This window comes from Amphiura filiformis, chromosome 8, assembly GCF_039555335.1.
Source record: "Amphiura filiformis chromosome 8, Afil_fr2py, whole genome shotgun sequence".
Classification (NCBI taxonomy): domain Eukaryota; kingdom Metazoa; phylum Echinodermata; class Ophiuroidea; order Amphilepidida; family Amphiuridae; genus Amphiura; species Amphiura filiformis.
In genome coordinates this window covers 19,149,866-19,166,881 of record NC_092635.1, presented here as the reverse complement: position 1 = coordinate 19,166,881, position 17,016 = coordinate 19,149,866, and the positions used below count along the sequence as shown (strand labels likewise).

The 17,016-nt window shown below is 37.5% G+C and overlaps 1 protein-coding gene across 1 annotated transcript; it reads right to left on the bottom strand.

Annotated features, from left to right (window-relative positions):
* Positions 1-585: 585 nt before the first annotated feature.
* Positions 586-16,783, bottom strand: LOC140158757 (DDB1- and CUL4-associated factor 12-like). The gene is made up of 8 exons (XM_072181964.1): positions 16,684-16,783; positions 10,732-11,041; positions 9,497-9,727; positions 6,706-6,766; positions 6,104-6,288; positions 5,585-5,807; positions 4,574-4,779; positions 586-3,863 (listed from the first exon to the last, which is right to left on the bottom strand). The coding sequence occupies exons 2-8, from the start codon at positions 10,936-10,938 to the stop codon at positions 3,705-3,707; spliced, it is 1,272 nt and encodes a 423-aa protein (XP_072038065.1). The 5' UTR covers positions 10,939-11,041; positions 16,684-16,783; the 3' UTR covers positions 586-3,704.
* Positions 16,784-17,016: the final 233 nt, after the last annotated feature.

The following is a 17,016-nucleotide window of genomic DNA, read 5'->3' as shown; positions in this document are numbered from 1 at the left end:
CCCCTCATATCGAAGATTCCACCCACCATGTTTGAGCATGATCTCACAAAAATTTAAATTTGAACCCTCCGTGATGACCTTTGACCTCGGTTGACCGCGATTTTATTTCGCGCATATATTCCCCTCGTATCAAGGATTCTACCCGCCAAGTTTGAGCCCGATCGGACAAAGTTTGAAATTTGAACCCTCCGTAATGACCTTTGACCTTGGTTGACCTCGATTTTATTTCGGGCATATATTCCTCTCGTATCAAGGATTCCACCCACTAAGTTTGCGACCGATCGGGCAAAGTGTGAAATTTGACTCCTCCGTAATGACCTTTGACCTTGGCTGACTGCGATTTTATTCGGGCTTACATTCCCCTCGTATCAAGGATTCCACCCACCAAGTTTGGGCCCGATCGGACAAAGTTTGAAATTTTGACCTTTGACCTTGACCTCCGATGACCTTCAAAACCACCCGGTCAACATGCTTTTCCCGATACCTATCCATATCCGAAATATCGGATCGATGCGTCGCAGCACGGCGAAACGCATAGCCGGACAGACAGACACACGGACACACACACTTCGCTGGTTATTTTAGTATAGTAGATTTCGCAAAAAGAGATTAGGACATGAATTAAAAACAGGCGAATATGAACTTTTGCCATATAATAATATAAAAGGCATGAATTTTGTGATATACCTACACACACAAATGTCCTCTTTTTCCGAAATTGTTACAAATTTTGTCAGCGAAAATAACCCCTTATACAGTAGTCCTACGAAAAGCACTCTACAGTGACCCAATTTCAAAATATTCTGTGGCATAAACCACATGTCATCAGATATAGTTAACTCGCAACCTTTTAGTTTAGTTCCTTTGAAACAACTTACTTGGGGTTGAATATGGTATTTAATTGTACATGTAAATACATTCATATCTTTCAAACCTCATATACATAATACATGTCAAAGGAAAATAGTAATTGATGTTAAACATTACTAAAATAATACTATACATAAATACACTTAGTTCACTGTACAAAAGAGGAGGTAATTAATCCCACTGCCCACAACAGCTGTGGTGTCTAAATGAAGGGAATTGACTAACCGCAAATTCAAAACCCATAAGGACTACCAAATCGTAGGTATGGTAATTCTGCCCAAGCTACGTACCCTCTTGGGTAATATGCCATTTACTGGTAGCTCACCAAGTCAATCCATAAGTGTTAAACAAGTATTCTTCTGATATTGATTATTTTGGTTTATCTGTGCACACAGAAAATTAAATAAACTACCGGGGAAGTGCAGATCCGTCGGAACACGCTTTTCAATCAAACCTAACCCTAACCTTAACCTCATCGTGACATCATCCAAGCAGCAAAGTTCATTTCCCATTGAAAAAGCATTATACGACGGATCTGCAGTCGACCATTCTGTTAGAAATCAGTGGTTTTAGCTAGGATAGATTATCCATCCTCTTTTGTACATAGAACACTCTTACAATACTTCTATTTTCTTTTTACATTCTGCTCCTCCCATCTTCACTCCTCCAGTCATTCCCAATTTCAGGATACTACACATCTAACATACTCTTGTGATTATAAATTCTTCACGAAGGTTGTCAATTTGCCAGGTTTAGCTGTTAAATTTCTTGAAAAGAAATTAGGAAGTGTGTAGAGACTCAAATATAACACTATGGGATTTCACATACATGTAAGTTGGGGTGCACATGTAGCACTTAGCATGTAATAGCAACACACAAAGATACAAAACAAGCACACATGGAATTTTAAGTTTGCCTTGTGTAAGGCAAATTAAGGGTGGAGGTATGATGTACCCCTACATGAGTGACATGAAAACATTGCTGAGTTCAACTTCCCCAATTCAATTCAAAGGTAAATAATAAAAACCCAAAGCATCCATATTTCACTGATAGCAACCTTGATTTATTGCAGACAGTGACCTGTTTTGGCATGCTTTGACCTGGGCAGAAGTGGTAAATTTTAACACAATACACTGTGAATGCAGTGAAGCAAAACTAAAATCTTTGCATGAAGTAGTATAGACCTTGTCTGTTTGTTTAAACAGTCACTCCATGCGGAGAGACACTTGGGTCCTGACGGGACCAGGCTCAAATAAATGCTCAAGCCATGGTAGAAATCCATCTAGATGTTAGGGTTAACCCTTCTTTGTGAATACAGGCCATCAGAATGAATTTTTGTTACGTTTGATGGATGCAACAGGAGAAATTGGGTCTGTCCCACATATTCCCTGTTGATGATTTATTGTAAATTCCCAAAAATCCAAGACTGTTAACAAGCGATACCATCTTGACAATAGGCATAATTCTGGTATACCCGGCACACCCTGTGTTTTATGGTTAGGATTATGGTTAGGGTTATAATTAGGGGGGTTAGGATTAGGATTAGGGTTAGGGTTATACTTAGGGTGGTACGCAGGTATTCCAGAATTATTACTTTGTTCATGAATCAACTTTTTTCTTGGATAATTGTTACTTGTGCAGTCACACAATAAAATACTAAAAAGAACTGTGAAAGTGCAAGAGAACATCTGTTCACCATTCATGACATTTTGTTAACATTACCTTTGTAGGGCTAAAACTTACAATCTTGGAATAGGAATTGTGTGCAAATGATGGGGTAGTGGCTCTTGAATAACATACCTTGTCATATATCAATGAATACAAAACAGCAAGAATATCTGTATGGACTTGCATGTACCCAACAAGAATACTACTTTTGTATTGTTTGACATCTGCAAATTTACTACAATTTGTGTAAATTCATTCATAGCAAAACTATATTTTGTAAAAGTATTTACAAATTAAAAAGTTTCAGACTATACCTTGTGTCGCATCGAGTTTTGTAGTGACATCAAAATGCATCGATGTATGCCAGCGAGCACTCCAATTTTGCCACTTTACACAGCATAGTATGCGGTGATCCGAAGAACGTGGAGCGCATTTGAAGGTTATGCAACCTAAAACACTCAGTGACGTCACTCCCAAACTCGAATCAACGCAAGGTATATGCAGATATTTCATAGAAATACAAAATATCCCCATCTATCTGACTAGCCCTCAAAAAGGGACTAGTTACTGTTCCATTTATGAGAGAGAGCTCCACCGACTTATGTAAAAGCTGATTTTACTCTTTCCTAGAAACATTGATGCCACATGAAGAAAATTGAGGTAATTTCCATCATTATATCCATCTTACTATCTGGCAAAAAGAATGAAGCATATCATGGGCCTGTATATGATCACTGATGTGCTTAACTTGCATTGCTTGGTGGCCAAGTTCATTCAAAATTGTTTGTGGTTCATTCAAAACAAGTGATACATCTGTTTCATGCTTTATATAAAGATGTACACATGCTGCGAATAACAATCCGATTCAAGTGGGTCTCGAAGATACCCCACCTGCCAACTAACCATTTTTTTCTGCATCAATAATTTTGCAGTCAGCCGACACATATACTTGAGATTTGGTGTCAATTGTGGGTGATTGCACTATACTCCCAACATGTCGCCATACTTGCGCTAAACCAAAAGAGGGTAAAGCACTACATTACTTTCATCCAAGGCATGTATATAAAAAGGTGTTTATTGTAATAAAACAACTGTGCCTTAATGAGTAAGCAATACTGGAAGCAACTCTTGTCAATATCAAATTGTCTGTAAATCCAAGCAGGAGCTCACTGCCAAATGGCAGCATAATTCCCTGATAGTCCTGCTGGAAGAGGTCCACCTGCTGTAAATAACCTGGTGCCTGATTTGTCATATTCATGTGTGTATACTGCATTGCGGTGGATTTCATCGTCTGAAAAGTATTCGTAGTACAGGTCGTCTTTGCACTGCAAAATTAAATTGTTACAAATAGATTGTCAGATTAATTTGAACATTACTCTGCAACAACATGTTCAAATGGCAAATCTTTGTCAATGGTTGTGGCTTGGCTTGTCAGCGCTGAATTTGATTGGTTTCTGTATGCAGTCTATTACACGGTAGACGGCAGCTGCGTCGTTGCGGAAAATGCTTGTCGAAGTGCGAGTATTTAGCGCGTTCTATAATAATATGCGAACGAGATCACAGTACATGCAACAACAATGGTAAACAAGTTTCATTCATTTCGAGAAAGGGGAATTTTCATGATGGTAACTTCATTTTTGCTAAATAAAACAGTGTTTACTTATCAAAATAATATTAAACTGACTAAGAATGAGAATAAACGATAGGAATTTTTGTTTTTATTATCCTCTACCGTGTGATAGACAATAGGCAGGTACAACATTTTATCAACCTATCCTCACGTTTATTCTCTAAATAAAACATTCAAAACATGCATCATTTCCCCAGCAAGCTTCAATCAGCCAAATCGTAGGCAAATCGCAGCTGATATTAGGTTCAATAATATGACAGCATTCAATAATGTGGTTTACTTTTATTTTTCAAATTTGCTGTTGCGATTCTTTGGCATTATGTAGTCCCCATGATAATGCAAATATGCAAAGTGTGTATCCACTGCCCATTTTGGCTGATTTTGGTGAATTTAGTAGATACTTACCAGGTAACCTTCCCCAGTACTCAGCTTGAATATTGATGAAGGTCTAGCCACTAACCGGCGTTTTTTAAGTGTAGGTCCATCTACTTTGTTAATGATTTTCATTTGCGGTGGCAGAAACTTGCCGGCATGGATGTCAAAGAACATGATAGATCCTCTGCCGGTACCAATGGTGAGCACCTCTTTTCTGAAGCTCAAAGAACGGACACCTACAAGGGGGAATCAAGTGTATACATATTATTAATATGTATTATTCTTAAACATCTATAATAATCTTGGCAATCTGATTGTGACTGCTTGCATGGAACCACCAGGGCCTAGATTTCGTCTTGGTTTGCGAGAATCAAAATCCATCCATAGTCACTGCACTTACTGTATGATACAATGAGAGTTGATTCTCGCAACCTAATCTTACGAGAATCGTTTCTGTGATTCTCGTTGAAATCTAGGCCCTGACCACTCAGCATTCCCCTAATTGTTTCACTTAGAATAATGGCATCTCGCATATTTTATCAGGCAACAGACACACCCTGGGTCTCAAAACAATACTTTTCTTATCTAAATGTAGTTATAATAAATGTTATTTTGGTATCTTGAGGGCTTGATTTAAAGCATCAAGCAGCGAGACTCAAGTGCTACCATTCATGTGTTTGAAGTAAACACGGCCCCAGATTTTGAAGGTCGGAACACTTGTGACCCATGTCAGAATTGTATTTCTTTCCCTATGTTATTCCTGGAACTTCTCACGACCCAGGTTTTGAGTTTGCGAGCCCATTTGAGGTCCCGACCCACTGTTTTGAGAACCCCTGCTCTAGTATCCCTCACATTTGGTATACCGCCAAAGAATCCACAGCATTACCACTGCCACAGGGTAGATTGTGCAGTTTCACACATAATGGGGCTGTAGACATCTGGACAAATGTCTACATAAAGCTTTCTGTGATTTTTAGGGTTCATTTAGCCTCTTTCACACAAAAAATAAGAAAAGGTAAAATGTTTTTCAATAACACTTACCACTCCCATGTTCCTTTGACTCAATAGAAGCAATTGGTTCAGCACTCCTAGGATCTACAAATGAGATGTGTGATTGGGAGCCGACGGCATAGAGAGAATGGTCCCATGATATGGTCATGCAAACATTCTCAAGATGATATTTCAGTTTCCTGCTGAAAATTGGTTTGAAGGTGTTTATATCCCAAAGGAACAAGCGTCCATTGGCAGACAATACTGCAAGCTCCTGTCAACATGAAAAATTAAATATAATTAGTTAAAATTGCTGACAACGCAGTGGAAACCGCAATTAATATGCTGTGTCTTATAAGAACAACATGAAAAATCACACCACGCCACACACTCAAGGAACAGCCCATTGCCAGCATCCGATTGCTTGTGGTGTTTTTATCAACCACATGCAAAATCTTTTTGAACTAATTTAAAAGTTTTCCAATCAGCTGCTGAAAAGATCTACTGATTTAAATCAAGACTTGTTTATGAAAATATCCTATGATCCTTCCAACAGATTCCCATACATACCCCTTTTGAGCGATTGAAATCCAATGCCCTGACTTTATCACTGCCTTTACCACTGCACTGGTTTCGTATGACAGGATTGAGATGTATAGCTCCAGCTTCACTCTCTAATGAGGAACAGCACTCTCTGGCTTCATCTTGGATGCTTTCATCCACATTCCATAGGGCTATAGTCTTGTCCCTGGAACCTGTTAATAAAAGTACAAAAATGACCATGTTACACATCCTGGTTGAAGTAAATTTTCATCAATGTTCAGAGTTGTTTGCACAGGATCAAGCATAACAAGCATGTAGGCGATTGTCTGTGTCTTTTTACCCCTTTGCATGTACAACTGGGTTTCTTATTACTACTGTGTTGCTCATGTACTTCACGTTCAGGGTACGCATTCGTGATCACATGGCGTACCACAACTCTGGGCATTTGCGATACTGAGTTTAGTAGTTAGAGTTTAATGATGCCTCTCATTTCCTACTTGATCAAGTTAAACTGATGAATACTTCACAACTTCAAAGCCTAACATTAACAACATATTCAGTAAAACCATAATGCCCAATTTTTACACTAACACCTACAATTTTACAGAGAAAGTAGGAGCAAAACTTACCTGTAACTAAAAATTGATCGTCTAACCAAACTATTGAGAAAATCCAATCTGTGTGACATTCCTGAAATTAAGGAACAAATTAACATAAAATAATTAATTGCTCTTTCAGTTTTCCTATCTCTGATATTGCTACATAAACCTACATTGCATTATACACAAATCAATAAATTACCGTATTGTTTGTAATAAACGCTCCCCCTCTAATAAATTGCCCCCCTCCAATTTTTCTGTGAAAAATTGACAAAAATGGAAACATTTCCATGCCATATCGTGTAGGTAAGCTTAAAACTTGCATCAGTCATGTCAGTCACGATCGCTATATTGAATGGACAAAACATATTATGACTCAACTCCCATCCATTTCATTGCCTAATTATGGTAGAATTTCACTAATTCCATGCACTTACAGGAGTAATTTTGTTGTATTTCCCACGAAAATATCATTTTCCGTGGGCGCCGCCATCATGTATAGTCGTGAATCCCTCCTTTTAATAGGAGCACCATCGGGAAATTGAACCCGATTTTTAAGCTTTTTCACTGACAATTCACTTCAATAAACGCCCCCCCTTTTGGAAAAATGCAAGCGCCCAGGCGTTTATTACAAACAATCACGGTATGCTCAATAGTTGCAAATAAATTATACCTAAAGATGAGCTTTATACTCATATGTTCCTCTTGGGTAGGGCGGTTTGCCTTTGTTGCATGATCAGAGATTGAGTAGGTGGTATGTGACTATGTTGTTAAAATACAAGCTTTCTTGAATTGGTAAGTGGAAGAACTTAGGATCTAACATAACACTGCAATTCAACCTTTGCGGTAAATGATATAGCAAAACAAGGTTTAATAGTGACACAGTGACACACATGAGATATAATAAATCAGAGTCAACACACTTAAATGCATATGCACAAGGAGTAAGGGTATTTAGAGATTTTAGCATCCTCTTTTTAGGGCACATGTATGGTTCTATAGATTTTTGTTTTTATTTCTAAAATTTCAATTGATTGGGACATTGATTTTGTGAGTTACATAATTACATGTATTACAGTGACCATAGACCATAAACATTGGACAATGTCTTTGTCATATCACTGAATCTGAAAGGAAGTTTACGCATACAAACATTATGTAGTCCTAGCTTTCATATACAGTAAATAAGCCAAAGAATTAAGGTACCAATATCCTAAGGGCTCATTGAAATACCCTACCACGTTTTCAGACAGAAAGAAGGCAGGATTCACCTCGCTAAGCACACGCCTCAGGAAAGCTCGGTCATAAAACGGATGGATTATATGCATCAGTGATACACCCTGCCTTTTGAAGTGGTCCATGACGAATGGGAAGATTTACTCTGACTCGGCTCATCGCACAACCCAGGAAAGCGGCTCCCTAATTTAAGTGGCTAATTGCAGTGTTATAATCACACAGGATTTTAACAAAAGAAGGCTAGCACAGGAAAGCTGCAGGATGGCGCACACCTTCCTGTGTAAGGGAATTTCAATACGAGCCCTAAACAAAGTCAAATATGTCACAATTAAAACAAGCAGCCAATACCTGTATTCTTTAGCTCTTATTTAAGACCTTATTTGTTGAAACTGCTTGAGAATTAAAGAAGCAGTGATTCAAAACCTAAGGAAGAAATGAAGTCAAAAGTTACACATTGTGCTCTAAAGTCTAATCAATGAAAGCATTACCCTAGTTTTAACGTACTAATCAATGGAAGCAAGGCACTAGTTCTCTTGTTTGAGAACGCTTTGCGTACAAATCAATAGGGCAATGCAATGGAGCAAACTGCAACTTTTTAATTGGCATCTCCTAGGGTTTTTTGATCGACAAGTCTTTATTTCTTGAACAATTTCAATGAATAAGGTCTTTTAACTTGTTTTAGCTTGAATTAAAAATTCAAGCTAAAACATGAACATTTTCACTCATTTGCATTTCATGGAAGCACTGAAGAGTAAAACATTGCAAAAATTATTGTAGGGCAAATATTTCCACTTTTTATGTACATGTGTAAAGCACTACAATCTTATTCCTTAAGGTTGGTCTGAACCCTGGAATTATGGAAACTTTCGGGCCTCATAACTTCTAAATTGTTTGTCTAAAGTATATAAAAGTATACATATTTAGAATGGCAAAGACTGGATAAGTTCATCTGTGAGGTCAAATTTGGGCCAAAATGGCACTTTTATTTAAAATCTAAAATAACGGTTTTGGCCACTTCTTTTTGTGCACCATAACAAAAAAATTCTTGGCCAAAATTTAATTTTTATTAATTTTTAAAAACTAGATCAAAATATCTAGGACCCGTTTTTTCATTTTTTTGAATTTTGACCAATTTCACTAAAAATATTTGAAATTTGTGCCAAAATCGGGCTTTGTTATGATTTTTTGAAAATTCAACATTTTTTTGACCATTTTGGGCGCAAATTTCTCAAAGTTAGTCGAAATTCAAAAAAATGAAAAAAAGGGTCCTAGATATTTTGATCTAGTTTTTAAAATTAATAAAAAAATTTTGGCCCAAGAATTTTTTGTTATGGTGCACACAAAAGAAGTGGGCCAAAACCGTTATTTTTGGATTTTAAATAAAAGTGCCATTTTGGCCCAAATTTGACCTCACAGCTTAACTTATCAAGTCTTTGCCATTCTAAATATGTATACTTATATACTTTAGACCAACAATTTAGAAGTTATGAGGCCCTGAAGTTTCCATAATTCCAGGGTTCAGACCAACCTTTATGCTGTGCAAATCTGGTTTGGTTGAAGTGCATGACCTTGATCAACTACTTACATCTCCTAAACAAACTTGATCAAAGGACGGAATTCTATAGACAGCAACATCATTTGGACTGTCCCCTTGTGTTGCTAGAAGTGATCTACTTGGGTTGGTAGCTATACTGTGAATTCCACCAAGCCCAAACCCAAGTGCTTCTGCCACAGTCTGCGCACGTAGCTTGGACTTTCTACTTCTCATCATTGGTATCCTAAATTGTTGCTTTGTTGTTAGATCCAACACTATCAACTGAAAATAAAGGAAATAGAGTTGTATTGTGAGTTAAAATTGCACAATCCCTACACAATAATCATTAAGAAAAAGAAATTGACCCTTTTGCACAGATTTGCTACTTTGCTCCCAAAACAGGATTCTCTCTGCAAATGCATACGTAAATAGTGCATTTTTATTTTCCATGCTTTTCTAGCAATGGCCCAGAAGGCTTTTGCAAAGCATACGCGGTAATTACGCATAATGAAGGTAACATGCACACAACACACATTTTGAGCCAAACCTAGCATTCCCCCAAACTACATATCTATTTTAAGCCTCAGGCTGTTGTGCAATGGGGACTTGTATTTTGTTGGTAATTGAAATCAAATAAGATATATGATTATTTGGGTTACAGGCGGCGCAATTTGCCCTGAGGCTTAATCTATTTGGTGTTAAATCAAATTCCACTGTACCCGAATAAGATGCATTGTTAATCTTGATCCAAGCCTGTATCCATCCGAGGCCACATACAGTATGTTAGGTTATAGCAGCATGCTGCGCAGTACTGTGCACAAGTTATTATACCATTTTCACCCTGATGTGGCAGTGACATTTTGTTTTGTACATGTATAAACATTATGTAGCCAGGTTTCCAGTGGAATGTATAAATCTCAACTAATGAACTTATTTTGAGAAAAGTGGGAGATGATAATGTGGATCACGAAATGCACTTTTAGATATGAATGCAATGAGCTTGGCAAGTTGAACAAGACTCTCGAGTGGAGCGGTTTGCCTTTGTTGCAGATATTGAGTAGATGGTATGTGACTAAGAAATGAACAGGTTGAGAGGTTCATAAATTGACAACCGTCCCAAGGTAGTAGACTATAATAGAGAGTCTTGAACAAAACTCACACATGACGACACACCAACAAACCTCCTCATGTGGAGGAGGGTATAGGATGCAGACAGGAAATTATGTGCACATCGAAAATGGTACACTGTGTGCATTCAATTTCTGAGTATAGTTACTGGTACTTACTTTACTACACTTTGTTCCAACAACAACTTGGTTGTCCGACAACCACTGTGATGCAAACACCTTGTTGACCTGCCCAAGAGGTATTTCATGTTCTCTTATTAAATATGGCAACTTGGATGCTGTGTAAGAGCCCAGTACAGTCTCCCATGTCGATTGGGGTGTGGGTAAACCGAATGATCTCCGGCGTGTGTAGTCAAATACAGACATGATTTCTAGTTTTTGTTTGTAATTGGCAGTCTGTTATAAATCATCAATTCATCCTGATGCATGCCCGAAGAACTCCAACAATCAATTGAAGATAATTATGCACCTGAAACAAAATAATAATGTAAATTAATTAGTAACAAAATCAGTCAATCGGGAATACTCTTTTTGTTCCTGTTCGAGCACCTTGACATTTTCCCAATCAATCTTGTGTCCTTTAGATCTTACAACATGTTCCCTGACCGCTGATTTGGAGCTGCCAGCAGTAGAGTTCTTGAAGCCATTCGCATAAAAGGACTCAAAAACCAAGACTAAATCGTGATCAAGGACTTGAAATAGATCCTATTTGGGATAACCTGCTGATGCCTGGGGGCGGCGTTACATCGTAACATCCTATGACGTCATTCTGTCGATATATGACGTCATCAGTGAGGAATATCCCGATTGTAGACAAGATATCAACACAGCATCACCATCTGCTGAAGGCGCTAGTCGGACTTTTCGGACTAGTGAAAAGCGATCCAGGTGAGCGAAAAATTTAGTGTAGTGTTGAGGTTAAAACTTTAATTCAAGCTTTATTTTGTTCCAAAACTTGCATTTTTATCGCAATTTTAGATGTAAAAGAGCTGAATGCAAAACTGGTGATGCAAACTCCAAAACTTTCGCGTAGCACAAGCGCTTCGTGAACGTTTGTTTTTTAGTGCATGATGCAATTCTCTATTTATTCAAGACGGTGAATTTCCTGAAAAATATGATGTATTTTTCTTTACAAAAATCCAAAAACAGGCATATAGTGGTTACCACTTTTGACATGCCCGGAAATTCTGGGTAGGGAAGGAATGAATCGGTGAATTAAAATTGTTTTACTCTCATACCAATTTGCCTGAAGAAATATATCAAAATATTATAGAGGGCTCTGTAATGATATGCTTAAAACAAAAATAAGCAGAAATACATAAAGGGCAACATTAAATAAAAAGCAAGACATATCTTGTTAAGCATGATACAAGGAATATGAAAAAAATATAAGAGAGCATGGCCCCCACTACAGAATTTTAAAAATAAAACAAAGAAAAATCTTTTTTTTTCATTAAAAAAAAAGAAAAATGTGTATTTATATGATGCTATAAATACACAAAATTGAAAGGAAATATTTCAGGGTCAAATTAAAATAAAAAGAATACATACATACATATACATACACAATTCTTTTATAAAGCGCCATTACATCTAGACCACAGCGCATAAACAAATTCAAAGCATAAATACAATATAACAAAACAAAGTGAGCAATAAAAACAGTCAACTTTTTGGGAAGAGATGTGATTTCAGTAATTTCTTGAAGACTGGTAATGAGTTTGCAGTACGAATGGTGAACGGGAATACGGCAAAGTGTTGTTTCTGGATGCCAGACCATAATGCAATTTATGCGTACCAACATATTGGTTTGCTAATTATATGCTAATTATTCACATTTACAGTTTGAAGACAATCCTTATCCTAAACCAATATGATCACCCCTAAGGTTTGCCTTTTGTACCTATTTTATGTCAGATGTGTTGACAAAGCCCCGGGACAAAGCCTAGCCACAGAACTCTGGCCATACTAATATCCGTTTTGACTTCTCCTAAGGCCAGCTCTAGGCACTTTACAATTTATGAAAAACTGGTAGAGCATGCTTGAACGATCTAGTAAAAAAAGTTGAGAGCACTTCAACGCTTGATCGAGCCAAAACAAATGTGTGTCAGGTCGCAAATAAAACCCACTTGAGAACACACAATTGTTGGTCATTTCTAAAGATGCATTTGTACTCAATTGCTTTTGCAGAAAACTGAATCGCACGCATAATCAGTGAACAAATTGACCTCGTATTTGCATGCTGAGCATGCGCACGATTTACTGTTTTTCAAAAGAGACATGTAGGGCTGTAGGCCTATAGACTGACACCCTCAATCGGTCAATGTTCACTGAACTAAAGACTTTGTAATTGCAATTTAACACTTAGAAATGTTCTAGTAAATTTCAATAATAAGGGCCTCCCTCACCAAATTTTGAGAAAGTCTGGACGATATACATGTTATTTATTTTACTTGGCCTAAAGGTCTTCATCGTCTCATCTGACCTTTAAAATGTACCTGTATCCTAGACATTCGCTCTTCGTATATATCTGCGCTTGTTGAGAAAATTAACGTTGTGAAGATCTTGTGGACATGTTAAACGGTACATGAACATGGCCTTTTGTGCGAATGTAAATTAGTCATTGTGTAAAGCTGAGTTTATACTCATGCCGTCATGGGTTACTCATCATCAGACTGAATCATTGTCGTTTACAACTGCACAAGTTATTGTGTGTAATTTTTACAGTGAACGTTGACCGACAGAGGGTGTCAGATCAGATATTCTTAGTCAGTGGGAGTGGTCTAGTTCGTAACCACATTTCTGATTGGACAATCGCATGATTTCGGGTGCCGTCTATCAGGCCGTAGACGACCCCACGTCATCATGCGTCTTGATAATGCGTAACTGCGCGTGTAGAAGTCTTGGCGTATGTATCGCGCTGGATGCCTAGACTAGTGCGGAATACGCGAGCGCGCTAGCAGTACGCTCAACAGAATACGTGAAGTTGTAAACAAGTTTCGTTCATTTTATAATGAGGGAGTTTTTATGACGGTAACTTAGTTTTTGCTTAAAAATTTGTTTACAGTTATTAAAATAATATTTAACTGACTAAGAATGAGAATAAACGATAGGAATTTTTATTTTGCCTAGATCCTCTACGATGATAGGCGACAGGCAGGTCCAATATTTTTATCGTAGTGGATACCGCTGCGCCGGCATCCACTACTCAAAATATTGGACCTGCATGTCGTCTATCACACGGTAGAGGATAGGCAAAATAAAAATTCCTATCGTTTATTCTCTAATAGGCCTACGTGTCGCTTTTGAAAAACAGTCAGCATGCAAATACGATGGCGATTTAGTACACTGATCATGCGTGTCATTCAATTGTCTGCAAAAGCAATTGAGTATAAATTATGCATCTTTAGAAATGAATGACGATTGTGTTTTGGCCATGCGTTTTGAGTTGGGCCAGTAAATAGGTGGAGATGTTACATGCGCGCGACATTTTAGGGTTCATCTTTTGAATTTTCTCAGTTAATATGCAGCCTATGTAGTTAAATTTGGTGTTAAATTAAAGCTTGTGATGAGACCAATACAGTAAACCTTAAAAAAGTTGTAAAAAGTTATTAACATTTGAATAATTTGCATCTAATTAGCATAATGTGCGGGGTGGAGGAGGATCAGGAGGAGGAGGATCAGGAGGAGCAAATTTAATAAAAGTGACCCTTAGGGGTCATATGATGCAAGAGGTCCATTTCTTTTTTCACATTTTTACAATTCACTTTAAACTGCATACTATAACACCATACAATAATATTCCAGGTAATTTAATTTGCTTTGAGAACCAATTTTGCATATTTTATTTTCCGTTCGGGTTACACATTGAAGTCAATGGGAAAATATGCGTTGAAAGAGGCTGGCGCAAAATCATTTTAATTTTATTGAACCCTATGATGTTATATATGTATTTAAAGCTCTGACTGAGAGGAATTCTATTATGGAACTTTTAAATATGTGGGGTGAAGCTAACTTTTTTTATTACTTTGTCAAATTTTACATATTTTTCCTAAAATATTTGGTATTTTCAGTTTCATAACTCCTTAGTGTTACACCCTGTGTCATTTTAAAGTGCATTTTTGGATTCCTTGGTTCATTTGCAGCCAAAAAATGTATACTTTTATATATGTTTGGTACAATATGTGAAAGATATTCATATTCTAAGCGAAAAACATGCAATTTTCATGTCGCGAAAACACGTAACGCATTACCGGCCCAACTCAAAACGCATGGCCTTTTTCAAGTGAGTTTAATTTATGTATGAAAGGTGAATTCAAATTTGCCATGATCAAACTCCATCATTTTATATAGCACAGCCCTTGAGTAAAGAAAGCCAAAACTGATAACTATTTTGTCATAGCACTTTCCTTAATTAATTTGTGCACAATTGATAGATTTTCACATCTGATCTTTTTATTCCCTGTAGGCCTACTCCCTCTGTTTGTTGGCTTCAACTGAATGCGTTCATAATTATTATATAACATATTTTTATTTACCGGGGGTAATCAAAAATCTACTATGGCATAGTCTAGTCAAAGACTGACTTTCTTCAATAATATTCAGCCAACATTTAATGCATCAATTAAAAAACAAAACAGCATCATTTAATGCATCAATTAAAAAACAAAACAGCATAGTCTCATGATAGTGCAGCTTTTCTATGTGGAACTGCTATCACAATCCCTCTAAAATTCCATGTACAATTTAGAGAAAAAAGGTATTGTTTTTAGCCACTGGAGTGCATCTATCGTCTCATATACTAACAGGGGCGACATCATTATCGCCTCGTTGTTTTACGCCAAAAATAATGATGTCGCCCGTGTTATATGAGACGACAGATGCACGACAGCGGCTAAAAACAATACCTTTATTCTCATTCTTAAACACTATTCAAATTTCAATATTCAAATAAAAATATCATACAAATTTTAATCAAATTAAATCCCACATTTTGCAAGGAATTACCTAGGGCTTAAAATCGATCAGTCCCGTTGTTGCTGTGCGCCTCCGATTGGGCCAAAAACGCGCTGACCCGTGTGTGATATCGTGTCATATCACACGGGTAAAGCTGGGCAAGAACCAATAAGATTGCAGGAACGTTCTCAAGTGTTTAAGAATGTCTCATCACACAAAAAAATCATATACATTGTATTTGGGTCAATGAATTAATATGCATTTATGTAGGTTTCCTTGACTACCCTTTTCTTTTAAATTGTGACTTATTGTGTATTGTGTTTGGGCCCCGGTTTAGGCCAATTTGGCCGACTAGCAAAGTCATGAAGGTTTGCCTAGATACCTATTTTATTTGCAACCTGACATGACAGAGAGAGAGAGCTGACTTGGTTTATTTTAATTTTCAGCAAATTTCCCTGGCAACTTGCAGCTCAAAATCAAAATATTCCAAGCACGCACTTGGCGCTAAGTGTAACGCTTGCGATGGCATGATATGGCTGAGCAGCAGTCAAGGCAGTGGGCGCACACTGACAGTCGACAGCTCGACCAGTGGCAGTGCTATTTTGAAATGCTTTCAACTTTTGTACTGGATCGTTCAAGTATGCTCAACAAGTTTTTCAATGTAAGTGCCTCTCTCTCTGGCGCTGGCCAAATAAAAACAGATACTATGGACAGAGTTCTAGGGCTACATTTGTACCCTATCATGCTATAATTTGGTTCACCTCAAGTTTGGTAGTGACGTATGTGCGTATTTCGTTGGCCCTGCTAGCTAGGCTAAGTGAATCGCACGCGTCAAATAAAAGTGTACACTCACACGCTGCACAAGAGCGATTTGTCGGCACACTTACGGCGCAATCGCAAAAAAGCATTGACGTCACTACCGAACTTGAGGTGAACCAAATTATATTTGTATCATTGTACATCATGGCATGTCATGGTACTAACTATCTACATACATATGCTATGCATGGACATGGTGGTATGAATCATGGCTGCCGAATTCGTCAGTCTTTTGCAGTTTCGTCATCATAATTTTCATAACATTGACGCATCTCTGACACGTAAATTAAATATTTTTCGATATTGGTGTTCCCAAAATATCGTCTTCTAGCTTACCAATCTAAAACTTCTTCAGATTCCAATAACTTAGCAATGTTTGGGGTTATTTCCCAAAACCTTCGCAATTCAGTCCCGTTCGGGCAAAGTTCTTTCTGTTATTGATCGATTGATTGATAAAAGATCGATATTCCTAAATTTGATGTGCAAACTGTAGATTCTGTCCCCATAACCTGCTCTTGGAGCATACGAAATCGATTGATTCGTGTTTTTTTACACTGCAAAATCAATAATTTTTTTGCCAATGTATATATTTTTGCTGAACCATGAAAATGGTCTACGTATTTTTTTTTTCAGGCCCGAGAGCCCCTGGTTTGTTACAGAAGTGGTGAC

Coding starts and splice junctions, on each gene's coding strand:
- LOC140158757 (XM_072181964.1), bottom strand. CDS start 10,938: ATGTCTGTATTTGACTACACACGCCGGAGATCATTCGGTTTACCCACA. Junction 6,767..9,496: donor ATCAAGTTTGTTTAGGAGAT/GTAAGTAGTTGA, acceptor CCTTAATTTCAG/GAATGTCACACAGATTGGAT. Junction 4,780..5,584: donor GTCAAAGGAACATGGGAGTG/GTAAGTGTTATT, acceptor TCCCCCTTGTAG/GTGTCCGTTCTTTGAGCTTC.